The sequence below is a fragment of the Centrocercus urophasianus genome, unplaced genomic scaffold, assembly GCF_019232065.1.
Source record: "Centrocercus urophasianus isolate 14NV4802_14NV808 unplaced genomic scaffold, USGS_Curo_1.0 seq_12, whole genome shotgun sequence".
NCBI classification, from domain to species: Eukaryota; Metazoa; Chordata; class Aves; order Galliformes; family Phasianidae; genus Centrocercus; species Centrocercus urophasianus.
Genome location: NW_024884364.1, coordinates 31917833 through 31937250, shown reverse-complemented (window position 1 = coordinate 31937250; position 19418 = coordinate 31917833). Strand labels below are relative to the sequence as shown.

Sequence of the window (19418 nt, the reverse complement as noted above, 5' to 3'; positions counted from 1 at the left end):
GCCCAGACTTTAAACACTTGGTGATAGATTTTCAGTCCAGTTTGTATGAATACAACTCAGTAATTTCCCCAATTTTCACTGTTGGTGAAACTACCCAAAATATACCCTGTGTGAGGAGAACATGGTCTTCGTTCCAAGGGACTTTTTGAATAAGAATAGGACACCTGGGCTTTCAGTGCAAAGTCCAGTAAACAGGAGGCAGCACAAGCTGCATCTGTTCTTTCATCAAGTGTCATTTTTTATCCTAATAGAAGAAAAAGAATGAAGAGCATTCCTATGTTTACAAGCTTTCAGTATGCAGCTTTATTAAAGGTGAATGGTTTGCAACATAATTCGCATTTCATTGTGGTTTTTCTCTTCCTTTGTTCAATGAAAATATGAAATCACTGTAGAAAGCAGATTATCTATTCTTCCATCCTGTATGATCTGTATCCACAAAATGCCCATCTTTCTTTGTCTGTAAACATCAGAGTGTTGGATGTTGGGTCTACTCTCTCATTCTTTGTTGTTCACCCGTTCTCAAAATACTTTTTACTTGCTGAGTTTTTCCCAATTGACAATTAAATTGTGAGGATCAGTAGCTGACCTTGAAATGAAAAAGCAGCTTCCTCTTGAGCTAAGGTTCCGCCCTGCATCACATTTTATTCAGTTCTTTGTAACTAAGCTTCAGAATAATTGATCCTTTTGTCACTATCTTTAAAGGAGCTGTCCATAAGGAGAGAAAGACCAGCAGTGTGGAACTGTATTCAAAAGTTACTGATCTACCTAGGGAACAATTGAGGGAGGGAGGGTCAGGCCTAGGCAAAGCATGTGTGCAGGTGGTGTGCAGTGTACAGGATTATCATTTTTTGATCACTGTTTACCTCTGTTCTCTGCTTTTATAATAGCAAATGGAAAACAGTATGAGCACGGGGAATAAGGGAGAGAAGGTAATGAGAAGAGAGCAAAATAAAGGGAGAGGAAAGGCAACAGAAAAACTGAACAACTCAAACCATGCCGTTGGCAAGGGTGCAGATTATTTATCACATATTACTGTAACCTGAGGTCTCTGCAGCAAAACGATAACTGAGCACATAGTTTTGTACTTTTCCACAGCTACTCATGATTCCAAAGCTTATAGACCACACCTTTTCCTCTATACAACTACAGTTAGTTCCTGTGTTGGAAAATACACTGCAACTGTATACATGCATGTGCTTGTCAGAAAACAAAACCTTTTAAACTGTTGTTTAATACTTAAGTCAGTAGAGGAAGCTGAGGCATCTGGCTTATGTCTTTGTCACAAGCTCTGTATAGCACTAAGTATGTAAAATAAATGACTTCTTATTTAACATTAACATTTCACCATGTGTGCTAGGAACTGTTAACTACTCAGGTCTGTATGAACTTCTAGGGTCTTTCAAGGAAAAGTTTCTAGGAGTGCATTTTAAAACCCATTTTCAGAATTGAATACTTTGCTCTGATTTCACTGTAGCATAACGTTCCCAGAGAAATGGTATTTGTGTTGGACAGAATCAAAGACAACATTCAAAAATTCACAGAGGCCTCGTTTTGTGTCAATGAATTTTTTCTCCTCTAGTTCTTGTTCATGATTGTAAGGGGAATAGGAATAAAGTTCTTTCGATCTGTGAATATTACTTCTGTAAAGGACAGTCAAAAAAGGTTCAGAATAAGGCATATTTAATAACTTAAATATATTATAAGCTGCATTCTGAGTCTCTCTACTCTCATCAGTTAAAGCAAAATGTTCTGGTTACTATCAGTATAGCTGTCATATACTGCTGCTCCACCTCTAAAAGCCACCTCTCACCCTTTTTATTGCTTTACATCCCTTGTCATTATATTAAACTTAATTTAATACCTTTTATTGAGGCCACACTTCATCTAAGGAACTCTAGAGGAACAGCTTGAGATTACTTCATTTCTTTCTTCAGTTCTTTCTTTTGCAATGATTTGTCTTCCTGGGCAAATAATTTTTTTCACACCTCTCCATTCAAATCTAACCAACTCTTGATCTGCTTTGTAGCTGTCCAGCTGACAGGCAGGTCTCAGGCTTTTCTTTAAAGCATCACACATACCCTTGGCAGCTTATCAATAGTAGATGAAGCTTCTCTTTATTGAGCAGGAGCTTTTTCCATCCAATAGTTATTTTTTGTCTGTTTTCCAGACTGGAATATCTACATTGGTCAAGAGGAGGGGGGCACAGTAAATTGTTAGGTTTTCATGTATAAAATGTGTAGTATTTGACTATATGTGCTCAATCTATAGTGAATGGGGAGGAAGGGGGGGTGGCAGGATCCTTTGAAAATTGTGAAATAATGAAGGCTGACTGACAAGTTCCCATCTCACCTGCTTTTAAATAGGTTCTGTTGCCTTGCTGTCACCTACAGCATTCTGACTCACAAGAATGTGTCTTGCTTACCTACAAAATGGAAGTAGAATCATGAACATGTCACTAGACAAGAAAAGTCATTGTATTTCACTCTTAATTTTTTTCCAGGTTGCTCCATTTTAGTACGTGTTGTATTTTACAGTTGTTTGGAGATGGCACCTAAATGACTAAGATGCTAAGGTCTGGTTTTCTTTGATCGAAGCAGCAGCTTCAGTTTTTTTGTATGATACTGTCACAGTACAAATCTTTGTGATACTACTGTGTTAATACGGTAACGTAGCACGTGAAGTGCAGAATTCTGTGTGTTATGAAGGCAATCTTGATGAATCTCTCTTCTTTCCTTCCAGCTCCTGATGGTCCACCCCAGGATGTTCAGCTTGAGCCGATATCTTCACAAAGCATTAGGGTCACCTGGAAGGTAAATATAAGCAACCAAGAATGTAATCTCTGACATTATTTTTGTGTTTTCTAGCAAAACAAAGGCTTCTGATCACTAGGCACAGGGTTACTTGATGAGTGAGGGGATACATAATAATTTACTTTAAAAAGGTATAAATAAAACAACAATTTAAAGTTCAATGCTGTCAGCAGAGCAAAAGGATACTGAAGTAGTGCAGAATGTACAGTGATTTTCAACAACCAAAATAAATGTTTAATGGGTTCTTGCCTTTTTAAAGCATTCAGGAAACATGAGTGCCATCAGATCTAGCCAACTATAACACCCAAGTTTCTATACATGAACTTGTTTTATTGTTTTCCCCTCCTTTTATGGTTGTGTGGGTAGGCAGATTGAAAAACTTTGCTTGCTTCTTTAATTTTCACTTTGGAAGAGATTTTCAAAAGAAATGACAAAAGATAGGCAACACTGGTTTACTACTGCAATTTATAGATGTCCTTTGTGATTCTGAAAATTTACCATTACACTTTATAGATGTAGATATGTGCAGACAGCCACAGGACAAGCAACATTTTCACATCTAATGGTTCAATTTCTTACTTCCACACCACTTCAGCTACAATCTAATGCCCTGATCTCTTGGTGTTTTCTGGAAAGCAGAATCATATGAAAAGAGAAGCTAGAGTTTAATTTATGTGTAAACAATTCTCAGGATCGTGTTTGGAAATAGATGGATTTGTAAATGTCAGGTGTCTGATACAACAAAATAACCACAGAAATGAGCTCTATATTGAATATATACTCCATTGCCCCAACAAGTCTCATGAGCTGAGTGTAGAGAGGGATTTACATAACTGAAATGACTCTAAGATGTGAGCTGCTTGTTGCTGGCTTGTTCCCCTGCAACACATATCCACATCGGGAAAGGGGAGTCCATGCTCCCAGAACTTTGATCCCATGTGAATATAGTACCATGCACTGTTCAGGTGCTGGCTAGACATTTGGCATTTGCTATAGACAGTGCTATGAGATTGCACACATAGAATGCAAAGAGCGCATAGTCTCTTGTGAATCTTGAGGGTCTTATTCCCATAAACCCAGTCTGTGTTAAATCTGACTTTGCAAAATTCTGCTGTCTGCCTCTTGTTCCGCCACAGCCAGGGCTGTGCATTGGCAGCACCACAATGTTTGTACATGTGCCAAATGAACAAGATGGCAGATCTTTCATTCATTGACTGTCAGTGAATGGTGTATGGTCAAGTAGCACGAGAGGTGCTTTGACAGTGAGCTGCTCTTGGTGTAAGTCCTCTAGCCAGGGGAATCCTATAGTATCATCGTCCCACAGAACCCCACTGGGTGCTGTTTTCCAAGCAGCAGAAACTCTGGAGGTCTGATTATGAAAGGATGAACAGAAAAAGGCAACGTTGTGTCTGCACTGAAATTCTGTCCATTGTATTCTTTGTACTCTCAAGCCTATGCTTGCTCAGCTTGAAAGCTATTTGTCTTGATTTACAATCATTACTTTATCTGGTCATAGGACAGCTCATCAGATGGGTGCTATGTTTCTCTGTGGTACAGGAGGCAAATTCTAATTCTTTTCCTTGACCTGGAAGCTCTTTAGAAAAAAAAAGTGAAATTACTGAGCTACCTTCCTGAAGGATTAGTGCTCACTTAGTCCCACCTTACTGGAAGAATTATTTCCTGAGTGACAGGTTGTAACAGCTGTCCCCTAATTAAGAAACGAGAAGCCAGGAATAAGCCATTCACTTTCCTCAAATTTTTGCTATTCTGTCCTGTGCAGCTCACTTCTTTGGGACTGTGTTAAGTAATGGATCAGAAGTCCTATAGTTCTGCTGAATCCTGGCTTTTTTAGTAGGTCTTCATGATGCAGTAATTAATAGCCTGGTCATTTTTATTTGGAAGTTTGTGAGGCTTTGTGAACCGTGCTTATGCTTAAAGCTGGCAAACCTTATCTAAATGCAGATGGTGTTAGTAACAGCAAAAGAAGAGAATAATAGATCAATTACATTTTGTCCTGTCCTAAATTCTATTTCTGCAGTTTACTTCCATTGTTAATCTTCTGCTAATGTTTCTTTTAGTCCACCTTTTAGAAAATTCCGGTTAAGCAAGCTTTCATAGGTCTCTTTAATCCCATCTATTTAATCCTTTCTCCCTCATAACCAGTGAACACAGTGAACACAAGCACACAGCACAGAGCCACACCAGGGAAAGTTCAGAGTGGGAATCAGAAAAAATTTATTTACTCTTAGAGTGGTCAAATATTGATACAGGTTTCCTAGAGAGGTGTTTGATGCCCCATGCCTGTCAATTTTCAGAAGTCATTTGGACAAATAGTGTGCTTTAACTTTTGGGTAGCCCTGAAGTAGTCAGGCAGTTGGATTTGATGTTCTCTGTAATCCCCTTCCAACTGAACTTTTCTATTCTATTCCACTTCTGTGTGTCTTTGTACGATGTTGTAAATCACTGAATTTTTTAACCCTCAGTATTTTTGGAGTTCAAAAGGTTGCAGAGAAAATGAGAATAAAACAGGAACTCTCATTTAGGAAAAAGTATGAAAATAGTCATTATTTTTCCTTGTAATACTTTATTAAGTAAAAGAAACCATTCAGTTTAGGTGTGTGAAATATCCATTCTCTTCTTTATTCGTATACACATGTTTACATTTACAGAATGTCGTACTTAACAGAAGTCATTGGTATTTTATTTTAAATATATTGCATTTTATGGAGTCAACATCTGAAATGTTTTCATAATATTCTATGACTACTGATAAAGTTAACAATATTTTTCCCCATGAACAATTTTCAGTGAACAAATGTTGTTTCACTGATGTTTCTACTAAAAATGGGCATATAAACAAGAATATGTAGATATCAAGCGTGATTTATTTGTGCAGAGAGTAAATCCAAAATGAAGTATTTTTTACTTATTACTTAGATAGTAATTAAAGGGAGCATTTGATTTTTTTGTGGAGCAGAATGTTTCAATACTCTGAAGTGACTTTGAGCTTTTTTTGCACTGTATAATGTTTCGAAGAGAAAAAAGAAGTTTATATTTTATTTAAAGAAAAAGCCTCTGATCTAAAACAATTATAAAGATGTTTCATAAAAAATTCAAAATTCACTGTTTTATTCCAATTCAAAATGAGAAAGTATATAATTACAGAATTCCCACTGAAAAGGCTATTCTGGCTCTAGTCCTGCTCTGAGAACATTTCAATGCAGAGTAAATATATGGTTCAATTTTATCATTATGTTCCATCTGTTTTACAGTATGATATGTGCATATGTGTTGTGTAGTTCTTTATTTTATTGTGTAAAAGATGCACATTTACTTTTCTTGGTATACAATGCAAGCCTTACAGTATATAGTGTGTGAATACACGGTATCTTAATGTGTACTATAAGTGGCAATAAGCAGTGGGTGACATTCATAGTATAAATGTTCCTCATGATACAGTGCATATTTTTATATATGTTGCTTGAAAGTGCAGTGTGTTTATGGCAATGGCTTTTGTTCAAAAATCTCCTATGGTAATGCATGAGAGTTCCATTTATGGCTTTTAGCTCTGAGGTGCTTTAGACCTCGAGACCACAATGGGCTACTGCTAATACTAGAGACAAGAAATTCTTTGCAAGCTGTTGAGAATTTGCCAAGGTATGGTGGAATCCAACATTAATGGAGAGAAGTGATGTCCTGGAATAATTGAAGTGGCATCTCCTGAGTTTTGCACATTCAGAAAAGAGACAGTTACCTGCAACATTGTCTCAAAGCTCTTTTACCTCTGACATTCAAGTTGTTCACTACCTTGTCCAAGCTGATTGTCCTTTAGTCAATTTGGAATGTTTAGATTATGTTAGCTCAGCCTTTTTGCCTCTTCTTTTCAAGACTGACAGTGCACTGACATCTTTGTAAAGAAGTTTTTTGTTTACAACAAAACAGAAATGTTCTAACGTGGAACAATTATTCTGTTAGATTCTGAGAAAGCAATTCTAATCCTTATTGTGCTCCTTAGAAGGGATTCAAGTCCTGAAACTCAGTTTTTTGCAAGCTGAATGCTAATTTGGTCACCTATGGCTGAGCAGACAGCGCTGTGTATGCAGAGAGCTTATCAGTAACAGAAGAACTAAAATAACATGGGAAATTCTGAAGGCAGCAGGAAGGAAGAATGTAAAACGTCTGGAAAGATAATACAGTCAGATCCATCCAGTGATAGCTTTTAAATATGAGGAAGGTGCTGATTTTTGCAGAGCGATGATTTGTCTGTAGTGGATAAAATTTAAATTCTGTGCTGGCTTTATTAGCTCAAGTGAGACTTTGTTCCAGTGGATGAGGAACATGCTGAAGCAGACAAGTCCTGTGGCAGAAAGAAGCAGTCATGAGAGTTTCTCAGTACGTTTAGTTGGATATAGTAACAAGAGAAATTGCTGCCTATGCCAGTGAAACTTATCTAAAGTTTCCCTCTGATAAGCTGCATCACCATGACCTTTCATATGGGTCAGTGGAACAGATGAGCTTGGTGGTATCTGGTGTGAATTTGGAAGAAAGCTGATGGATTTAAAAGAGCTTTTTGTCCATGGATTATAAACTGTGCCTTAAAATGTTTGTACTAATTACATCTAATATTCATTGGAATATCAGGCAGGAACATAATCACATACTGAAATTAGTCCACTACTAATTAAATAAAATCATAAAAGGTGTTTCTGATAGTAAAGGTCTTTTTTCCTGAGTTGCCAAGCCTTATTTTACTGACAACAATTTTTGCTGCAGAATGCAGATTATTTCCACTAGTTAAGATACAAGGAATCTTCTACTTTGACTGAAAACTACCATCTATAATTATGGCTAACAATTTTTGTACTGACCATATTTTTGAAAGCCAGATATCTTACTCCTTGTCTTCCTAGCTATTCATTATGCAAATCCCTACTTTCCAATTCATTATTGCTTTCAGCACTCATTATCTAGTCATCTTTCTACGATACACCCTGAATGAACACAAGCATATTTCAAAGCACAGCATAAAAATTTCCCAGTACTGACTCAATAAACTACACCTAACTGCTTTCAACAGATCAATAAATGTGCTACTAAAGATTTAGTGAGTGAATGGTAGGGGCTTCTGGCAAAAACACTATTAGTAGGAAATGGTATGCCTGTAATGCAAATATACTGTTAGCAAGTCAACTTTGATTCATCTGATAGGAGAACAAAACATTACACACTTAAACTTTATTCAAGAAATATTTCTTTCTCAGATTTTTCCTTGTATGACCATTTAATGGTCTCAATTTCGGCTCAGGAATGCACTATTAAAGCAACCTTTGTTCAAATTTATATATAATTGTATAAAGCTTTGATTTCGTGTGCAAGGAGGATTTTTGAATTTTTGCTTAGAAAGAGACCTGCTTGCAATAGGAGAAAAAAAAAAAGTTGACTTCTTGTGAATTCCAAAATTTTTAAGGGACCAACTTGACTTTGGAGATATGTATTTAAAGTGTATTTTTTCATATCCTGTTTAGGCTCCAAAGAAGCACTTGCAAAATGGAATTATTCGTGGATACCAGATAGGTTATCGGGAATACAGTGCAGGTGGCAATTTCCAGTTCAACATCATCAGTATTGATACCACAGGGGACAGTGAAGTTTATACCCTGAATAACCTGAAGAAATTCACACAATATGGCATGGTAGTTCAAGCTTGTAACCGGGCTGGAATAGGACCTTCTTCTCAGGAAATCATCACCACTACTCTTGAGGATGGTAGGTCTTGGCAAACAGCTGTTGTGAGTCACATTATGATTTCTTTATTTCTTTTTACCTTGTATGTTTGCTGCTCAATTAGTGATTGTTGTAGGCAGAATAATGTAAGACCAGGCTTTGCACTTGCTAAATATAGTGAGCAACTGGGAAGGTGGATAGGAGGAGGCTAGCCACTGGCTATGTACAATTATCATTGCAACTGATCCAGAATCACGCAGGTAAATAAATGCTAACTGTACTGATGGGATATATCCTGTTGTGAATAATGTTGACTAAGACCATAACTTTCATTAAGAAGCTGATTACACTGGTGTTTACATACTTGCAAATTTTGTGATCTCATTGTAGCTTCATTATGCACTTTGAGATTCTAACTATATTCTATAACTATATTCTAACTGTACCTCAGAAAGGGGAAGTGATACTGTTAGTTTTGTTGGCTTTATTTTTTTTCCAAATCAAACTGCTGGGAAACCAGGAGGGCTTGTATTACATAATCTCTTGTCACCCTAAACGGAGATGTGTTTTCAAGGATATCCAAACTTATGAGAAAAAGAAAATAAAGTCATTATTTCAGCCAAAATGTAAGCTTTCTAATCTGAGAAACAATTTAGATATGTTTTTCAAACTGTGTAAAATGCACTTCTCAAACAATGAAAGGGAGCCCTCTAGTGGAAAAAGAGAAAGTTTTCATATCCAAAAAGAGGCTCAGTATTTTAGGGGAGTACAGAAGCAAACTCTACATAATCCTAATAGATGACATAGGCCAGATTTTCAGTGTATTGAAGTCGGTGCCAGCTAAGAATCTGACTTTTTGTATGTGGGAAATTGAGAAAATTCTTGAGAGCTACAGACTTTGAGGCATATGCTTCCTGGAAGGATGGTGATTTTCATTTTCTCTGAATGTTTCTAGGCCCAGACACACTACTGGAAGATGCCAGAAAGCAGTATACTTACACTTACATATTTTGAATTATAATGTGTAATATTTTTATCTTCAGAATCTTAATTCTTAATATTATTTTTTTGTCCTTGTTCAGTTTTGGCTCACCCTCAAAATTAAAGATGAGCTTTTAAAGCAGCATCAAAAACTAATACTGGAGTTACTAATGTAAAGCTAAACAGCAAACAGAAAATACTTAATATCTCACTGATTTTTTTTTTTTCTTCTAAATGTTAGTGAAAATATTCCATTGATATTTTTCCCAATACTTTTTCAAGCAGCTGCTTCCTTCCCCTGCTGTATACTGATTTGAGGAGACAGGATTTTTCAGAAAGATGGCAATTTGAGACAGAGCTTAGAAAAAAATTTAAAATCATTTGTAAAGTATGTTTCTGTATTTTTCATCACTAGGACACATTTCAATTAACACAAAAACATAAAAAAAAATAACAGCAAAAAGCAAACTGCTGTTGAAAGACAAGTCAGCGAGGATAGTATATATCAAAAGTCATTCCAGGGACATCAGCTACACTTGCAGAAACATGTGGATTCTAGCAAGACTTAAGGCTTAGCACTTTTAACAGTATGTAACTGACAAATAATGGGTGGTGGGACAGCAATGCAGATTTCCCCTTTGGTGTAGCCAAAAGGGAGTCTTCTAACAAGTATGGAAGAGTGCTCTGTTGTATACATTTCTTCAAGCTAGATACATGCATGTGGTAAACATTGAGTTGTATTCATCAAGTTAAAGATAGTGAATGTTTTATTTCAGTGCCCAGCTGCCCTCCAGGGAATGTGCAAGCCACTGCCACATCACCAGAAACCATTTCTATTTCTTGGTCGACGCTGGCAAAAGAAACTCTGAATGGGATTCTGCAAGGATTCAGGGTTATCTACTGGGCCAATCTCTTGGATGGAGGTAATAGAATTGTAACAATCACTAAGTAGCAGGCCATATATAGCAATTATGTCATTTATTATCTGTTGTGAAAGCATTGTACTTCCTTTACTCTTTGGTTGGGAGAAAGCATCATCTGCCTGTGAAAGGAAGCTATCTTCTATAGAGCTTTAACACAGTAGCAGGCATTGCAAAGCTGACTGGAGAGGCCTTTGGGAAGGCTTCCACCATGGGACTGCAACATTCAATAGACCTGAAAAGTACCCAAAACGACTCAACAAATTTCATCTCATTTACATAGTCAAGCGGGTCTTTATTAAAGAAAGATAATATAAACTTCGAAAACACCTGCCTAACCTGGTACTTTGTTTTAGTTCACTTTGTTATCTAGTTAACCAGTTATTGACTTTTTTGGGCCAATACTTTTTAACACCACAGTAACACCACAGTTGAAGACAAAAGAAGGAAATATTTTGGAAAAAGGCTTATTATTTTCATACCAGCTTTCATACCAGCTTCTTCTGTTCGGCTTATATTTTATACTCTTAGCATTATTAGCATATTAGCATAATAAGTAAACCACTGAGTGGAAAATGAGTGAAATGACCAAAAAAGAACAAAGATGCCCTATTAATCTGCAATTTATCACATGATGGCAATAATTCTACATGTGGCCCTTTCTTGTATAATCGGTTTGAGTTGCACATGCCTTTATTCCTATTAGCTCTGTTGAATTTTTGCAGCTCTAGGGCAATGACCTGTCTTCCTTCCTTTGTGTTCATCCATCAGAGTCACAGTTCATTCTAATATACGGTCATCTTGTAAATCCTGACCTCTGTTAGTATGACAAGGGAAACTCAGAGTGGAAGTATAACTCTAGGGCCCATCCCTACTTCTGGCAACATCAGAAATAAGCCACCAATGCCTTTGTTTATTTAAAGTTAAAAATGAAAAATACATTAAAATCATGCATAAAAATGTAGACGTGACTGACTTAAAACTAAATGTTCAGTGATGACTGTAGTATTTGGATCAGTTCCTATGTGAATATTATCAGTGCATGTCTAAGCTCCTACATGATGTCTTACATCGTGATGAAAAAAAGATGATGTTCATGCAGTGCTTAAAACTGAATTTTCATCTTTTTTTTTTTTTTCTCAGCTTTATTTTCTGCCCTAAATATGTCCCAAGCTTTTTTTTCCATATGGATTATAGTTCTTAGCTTGTTGAAAAAACAATACATACAAAGTGCATCATCTTTCTAGAAGTAAATCTGGTTTTACTATGTTTAGACCTATTGCTAGCTGGTATTACTGCCATCAAGTGCTTTGCAGAAGCACTTGATTCATATTTTAAAATGAAGAGGCTTTTTTTTTTTTGTTCGTCTGTTTTTGTTGTTTTGTTTTTTTTTTTCAAAAATGGAAACCCTTTATAAAATAATTGGCTCGTTTTTGCTTTAGGTCATATTTTAAAATAATTTATTCTCATATGTTCTGTCTGAAATATTTTATAATTAGAAATATTAAATTCTATTCTCTATATTTAAAAAAAAAATGAAATGAGTTTGAAGCCAAAAACGGGTCTGCTTTGAACTGTAATAAATCCAAATATAAAGGAATTTAGTTTAATTTCTTATAATCCATTGCTATTTTGTAATAATAAAGAATTACATTTTTTAATCTTCAAGATATTCACAGTAGGTATCAATAGCTTAGAAAAGACTGACCTTGCCAATAACTGTATTTCCTTCTTATTCTATAGAGCTAGGAGAAATAAGGAATGTCACAACTACACAGCCATCTCTGGAGCTTGATGGTCTGGAAAAATACACCAACTACAGCATTCAGGTGCTGGCTTTCACGCGAGCTGGAGATGGAGTGAGAAGTGAACAAATTTTCACCCGCACTAAAGAAGATGGTAAGGAGTAAAGCATTTCCATTCCTGCTTCCACAAGAGGCTTGTATGCCTCAAGCTTTTAAAGTAGTGCAAATATTGTATACAAACAGAGTGAGATTTCTGTCTGAAAATCTTGAGTTAGAAACACACAGAGAGCAGTGTGCACCCACATCTTTGAAAACAGTCTGAGATTTTCCAGGACTCCAGTTCAGATTAGCCAGGAGTTTGTAGGTAATTCTCATGATCTAAATAGGTTTATCTTTACTTTTTTTTTTTTTTTTCAAATACCTCAGGATCTAACAGGAGAATTTTGAGTGCTTTTGAGTTAATTCAAAGTGACTGAAAAGGGGGAAAGAGGAAATGAATATTCTGGGGTGTTCTTATATCACTGAGATGCCTCTAAAAAGGTTTTCTTTGATATAAGGCAAAAACTTCCTCCAAACACTTTCACTTCTTCCAAACAGCTTTCTTTCAGAAGCAAAATGGAGAATAAAAATCTCCTGCCTTTTTTATTGATTAGAGCATGGAAAATTTAAGTCCTAATGCTGAAATTTTAAGTTTTCTCTCTATCCAGTTTAGATGCTTTGAAAAATCTTTGAGATGGATGAATACTTCTGTGAAGACTTCTGAACATCTGGATACTATTAGATAAGAATATTTTGGCAGGAATAAACATTGGCACTGTCCTAGCAATGAAGTTAACTAAACAGGTTTGATTGGAAAATTCTCCCGTGAATTTTTTTCTAGGAAACTAATCAATGGATTTTCCTTGTTACTCATCCAGTTTACTGAATATATTTGACTTTTTTAATTATTGTTATTTTTAATAAGATCTACAAAAGTGCCAGTGAAAGTGAGAGTAGGTTCAGTGATTAACTGACTGGGTGAATACTAAGAAATTTTCCCAACAAATACAAAGGGACTCATTCTAAAACTTACATCCATTGGAAGGCCATGTGGCTGTGCCTATAGATGTATCGAGGGACTGTAGTGTAAAAATTTGGACTTCTGAACTTTTTTTTATCATGCTATGAATTTGCTTATTTTCTCCTTGTTCTATTTCAACATACTTACTACAATCCATTATTTTGATCAAGGTTGTGTTATCATTAAAAAAAGTGAATGCTTTATAGCTGAGAAATGTGAGGAAATTTAGACCTCCACCTTTGAACAGCATTGCAGCTTGCTGCTTTATGTGTTGAACTGACCTGCTGGTCCTGTTGCCTTACATCTCAAACTGACCAGAGAGATGTACTTCCAGAAATCCTTGAAAAGCCCAACAGTAGAAATGACCTCTGGCCCTTGGATTGGCATTTCATATTAAATACAAGGGAAGTCATAAGGCCCCTGTATTAGTTCCTTTTGAGTTAAAAATAATAATAATAATAATAATAATAATAATAAAATTAAGGGGACCTATTAGCCACCAAAACTTGCTTGAATGTGGATAACATCTGGGCTCTGTATGAAGTTCTTCCAGCTCTAGAAAACCGGACAGATGACAGAATCGGTGCCTGCAGTATCTCTGTCTCTTATCTGAAACAACAGTAGAGTGTTTTAATGTTCCTGAAATTTTTCTGCCATTGAGCTGAGACCACCCCCTGCAAGAAAGAGCATTGCAGCCATCATAGTTTACTAAGCTTGTCTCAAAAAATAACAGTGATGGTGACAGTTTTAGAGGGGAAGATGTATGACTAGTGGCTGAAGTCCACAGCAGAGGAGGCTGAGGTCATGGTGGCCTACAGCTCTTCAATACTGCACAGCACCAGCGCCCAAGGGAACGGCATGGAGCTGCGTCAGGGGAGGGCAGCTGGGGGTCAGGGAAAGGGGCTGCACCACAGGGCGGTGGGTGTGGAATGGGCTGCACGGGGCTGTGGGCACGGCCACCAGTGCTGGAATTCAGGGAACATCTGCACAGTGCTCTCATACATAGGGTTCAGACATAGGGTTTGATGTTGGGTGGTCCCATGTGGAGCAAGGAGCTGGACTTCTTGATCCTTGTGGATCCCTTCCAACTTGGGTTATTCTATGATAATACAATCTCCACTGCTAAATGTGTGTTGAAAACTTCCGTCTCCTTTTCTGTCCAGGGAGACCAATGGATGACTTCCTGCTTTATAAAAGTATTTTTTATTGGAAGGGTTGCTGTGGCTGTTGTTCCCTGACCTTTTCCATCTTATCTGTTTCCAGTTTAAAACAGTCCTGAAATAGAAGATCCACATTTTTTATTTTTGTTTTTTATTTTTCTTAACTCTCTTCTGTCTAGTTTGCTTTTCCCTAAATCTTGGTGGCTCTTTTGCTCTCTCTGTTTCTGAGATCAGACAGGCCCTGAGATCTGGGAAACACATGTCATCTGCCTATGTTTGGCTGCTGTGCAATGGCTCATATCTTATCTTTAATCCCTCTGGCGATGAAACCACAGGGCTGTTCAGCAGTAATTCACCCTGAGGCGGTATGCTAAACTTTTCTGATGTTTTGTGTTGCCTCACAGTGATTCCACTCATTAAATCTTTTGTCCAGAAAAACTAAACTGAAAGGTGTTGCTAAAAAATGCAGTCATTTCATGTTTTGCTTCAGCTTGACAATTTTTTTATTAAAGAGTCTAAAGTGGAATACACGAGGGGCTGCCATGAAAATTAAGCTCAAACTCAAGTACCACTTTTAAGCATCCTTAAGGTTATGGAAGTTAAATGGAAAAAGAGCATTCATATTGCCATCTGTAAGTATCCAGTAGATGTCTTGTTCCTCAGGAATTTCTTCTGTAGTATTCTAAAGAAAAGAAACTCCTGTTAAAGAGTAGGGCTAATTTCAGCGCATCCGAAAGATTCTACTCTGAAGTTATTTTTGAGCATAATCTTAGCAGGACGAATACAAATCATTGCAATCTTAACAGAGCTTAGATCTAGAAATATTATATTTCTATTTCCAGTCCTTCTTTTGTTAAAATTGTGACCTAAGATATTCCGTTGTCCTCTAATAAAAATCTGTAATTCTGAGATATTTTTAAGTGGCTGCCAAGCCTTCCATATTGTTATTACTACAAGACCTTATCACACCATTGATTTATTTTCCTTTTTTCATTTCTTTTGGATTAGAGGACACTTTTCTTTGCAAAATTGATGGTGCAGCATGATCGCTTGCTGCTTTTGAAAGGCAGATTGTAGCCTCCTGTCACTTCTCTGCTGCTGTTTGGTTTAGAGACATCAGGCCGGAATTTCTTTTGCAGTTCTGAAATCTCCAGCGTGGCAAAATAAGAGTACCCAGGGAGTAAAGCAGTCAGCCTGAATGAAATGAATTGAAGCTTCGGTTTCTTGTAACATTTTGTACTTATTTTAGACACCAGGGGTCAGACACTACTGCTGATCAGCTTATGAAATGGGAATAGTTCTAGCAAATAGTAGGGAATGAACTATCCTCTCAATGTGATCATATTTGGCTTTTGTCTCATTTTCAGTCGTGATGGTGTTGTCATTTCTCTTGAAGTTCTCCTTGTCAGAAATAGAAGTGAAGCAGAAATGACTATTTTTTTAAGAACTAATTGTGTTTTTGTCCCTTGCCCTTTTTACTTTGCACAGAGTTTTAAACAAGCTGGTTCTCTTCTTCACCCAAGGGCTCATTTTATTACGTCATTTAAAATTGAAGTTTCTTCAAATTCTCTTCCTCACACTGTATAAAGTATGGCCTCAAAAGCTCCCCTACTCAGTAGCAATGGGGAACAATGAATTTTCTTTCTGTGTTGCAAATATGAAGTTATAAAACCATATTCAAGAAAATGTGTTTGTTCCCCTTATAAGCTGGATGCGCCATGTAGCACCTCAGCAAACTGAAGCATCTCCAACCTTAGGCAGAAGGGATGAACACAGGACACAGCTCTCAGGGAAAGCTTCCTATAGTTGGCAATTAGAAGTGGAATGGCTGCTTGTCATTTGGTGCCCAGGAGACGTTGCTTCTGGGGTTTATGTGATCAGGAATCATTGAATATCTTGCGTTGGAATGGACGCAGAAGGATCATCAAATCCAACTCCCAGCTCCACATAGGACCACCCAAAAAATCACACCATGTGTCTGAGAGCGTTGTCCAGATGCTTCTCGAACTCTGTCAGCTTGGGGCCATAGTCACTGCTCCTCTGGGGAGCCTGTTCCACAGGGAGGAGTAACACTAAATCCCTTCATGTAATCGAGGCTCAATTCTGCCTGAATCCAATGAGATTTCCCCCCCTCTCCTCTCTCTCTCTCTGGACATTATATTCTTGGCGATTGGTGTGACGGGGTGGATGTACAGATGCCATCTGATGAAGCTCCATATTTTTTCTTAATGGAATGAGCATAAATCCAATCAAAGCAGGCTCATTGCTCAATTCTGCATAGGTTCTACCCACCGGTGATAAGGGTGGCTGTGTAATTCACCTCTGTACTGAAGAGGCTTATATGGCTTAAGTCTGGACACTGTTGTAAATTTGCCAATAATGTACCCGTAATACATTATTTTATTTTATTTAGTATTTCAGTTAGCATAAATTAAAATTTTAGATGTAATATGTACATTAACATAGGACTACTGGAAGTAATGAGGCTTTTATTTAGTTTTGTTTTTCATAAATGTGGCAGTTCTTAGGGCAGTCTTGTGTGGTGTGGAATTAGAAATCTCTTAGGGAGCCATGTTCATTTTTCTGATATAATGGTTATATTACTCCTAAATGCACAGCACTTGCCTCCCTGCTATTCAATACTGTGAAGAAAAATGGTGATAATTTTACTGCTTATGAAAAAGGGAATGAGAAAGTTCCTGGAGCTCCTCCCCATTATCCTGCACATCTAAATGCAGTTCCCTGGACTAGTCATGTCAGGATAATTGCTTTCTCTGTGTTTGCATTTCACTTGCAGTGTCAAGAATACAAAGTGTTCTTGTCTACATGAAAGCTGCATGCTATTTCTGTGACTCTGAAAGCCTTGTTAGCTGGAGCATGAGGCTATCTTTGATTTTAAATCAAATGCCAAATCTACTCTCTCGAAGCTGGCAAAGTTGGCTGGAAGCAGTTCTCTGCTTCCCTGTGCTCTACCCTGTTTTTTCTTCAGCCTCTTACCGCTGTTTTAAACCTGGTGACCACAGGAAGAAGAATCTGTGCTATAGCACACGTTTAGCTTGTCTGTGTTGGGATCTATGGGAATCAGTGTTCCAAATAAACATCCATGGACATCTGTTTGTGCTGGTGTCTCAGCATGTCTGAAGGTAACAAGGCTACAGGATGCAATAGCAACAAGAGAAATACCTCAAGTTAGTATAACAAGATGTATCTTTCCTCACCAAGATGCAGCAGGTACCACATTCCTCCTGCACATCTTCAGATATGAAAGGAACCCATGTTTAGAAACAAGTGTTTCAGCTAGTGCCACATTAACTCATAATAATCTTGTTTAGTCTAGTGAATGAGCAGGAAAATGACTTTACGCTCTGGACAGAGGTCAGTGGGGATCTTTAAAGTATCATAGAATGGCTTATGTTAGAAAGGACCTGAATCAAATGATACCCTGCAAGATTCTTGATAAGGAAATGTGTTACCCCACACACTATCATTTCCATGCATACAATCTGGCAAAGTTAAGCAGTGTAACAAGAAGAGGGTTAATAATTGAACATTTGGAGTAATTTTGGAAACACTGCCAAAACTGTTACCCGATTCCAGCCTCTGAACCAAGAAGGTGGAAGGGTTCTTAGATTAGAAGAAGTTCAGAAATTTGACTATGTAACTTCCTGAGTTCTTTCTAACATCCCCTTCTACTGGTCTGTATACCAAAAAGAAATACTGTCTAGTGTCAAGTCATGTTTTCCATGTGTGACCAGTGACTAGAAAATGCGAGATGAATTCCAAACAGTTGACAGCTATGGCCAATTACCATCTGAATGTGTCCCTATAGATCACACCCTAGTTTAACAATAAATTACTTGAACCTCATACATCTATTTGCAGTGATTTCCAGAAAACATTACTAACTGTAAAGGAATCCCCCTGTGGGTTAATTAATTACCCTGGAGAGCTAGCTTTCATTCTTCAGCAGCAGGAGCAAATAGCATTTCTAACGAGCTGGGTACAAATAGCAGTTGAATGCTGTCAAGCATCAATATTTACTCTGCATTGGATAGAGCTGCGAGCCGAATTAGCCCCTTTGCAGCAAGTGGCTGGGTTTGCATGCAATTATAATCACGACATTTTCACTTGATGCCTTATTAGCTTTTTCAAAACATTATAAGTAGAAAGGGCATATTCAGAAATGTTACACTGAGTGATGCTTATCTATCAGTTTTGCTGCGTCTTCCATTTGTATGTATATAGACATAAAATTAAAGGTTTCTTTATATGCTTTTTAAAATCCAAAGCAGTTATCTAAACAGTTAAGGTCTCGGGCAGTCAGACTTTTCTTTATGAGCAAATTTTTGTATTCATTTAAACTTAGGCAAGATTAAGGGTCTACCTATGAAAATCTGCTTGCTGGGAAAGATTTTGTCCATCTGTAATACACAACAAATGTTTTCTGTTAATATAAAGAAAGCTGATCAAGCTCTGGAAGCATTTTTTTTACTGGAAATTCTAATATTTTGGTAGTTTTACTTGAAATTAGACAAAAAATGTGAAATACCTCACAAAAAAATTCAGCAGAAAACAAAATCCATACAAATGTGTTGTTTCATCTTTAATAACCCATGCAGTTATTTCCAATATAACATACCTATTTTAATAATTTAACATGAATATTCTGCACATGCAATATTAAAAATATCTTGTAAATTATTTATTTTGATGGATTTAATGCTATTTTTAAATATTTTCCTGTTCAAACTTCTTTTTCCAGGAAACATTATTCTACTCTTACTGCTTTGATTAAGTACAAGATTACATATATGTGATACTTAATGGTTATTCTAGCATGCAGGAGTCTTATTTTCACATTGTTATAGGAGCAAATCTAGAGAATGTGACATGAGCTTGAAAATGAACATGCACATAAATTTGAAATCTTTCTCAAAGTAAAAGTATGCAAAGAGTCAATATGATGTATCAAGATTTTTTCATTTCCTAGCCTGAGTGTTTTCCATTCAATTTGAGAG

General features: G+C 36.9%; 1 protein-coding gene across 3 annotated transcripts in view; it reads left to right on the top strand.

Annotated features, from left to right (window-relative positions):
- DSCAM (DS cell adhesion molecule) overlaps positions 1-19418 on the top strand; it is a 381453-nt gene that overhangs the window by 288888 nt on the left and 73147 nt on the right. For all 3 annotated transcript variants that reach the window (XM_042810976.1, XM_042810977.1, XM_042810979.1), the window contains exons 15-18: positions 2740-2810; positions 8336-8576; positions 10292-10438; positions 12179-12334. In XM_042810976.1, coding sequence (XP_042666910.1) covers positions 2740-2810; positions 8336-8576; positions 10292-10438; positions 12179-12334 — 615 coding nt within the window. The remainder of the gene's footprint in view (positions 1-2739; positions 2811-8335; positions 8577-10291; positions 10439-12178; positions 12335-19418) is intronic.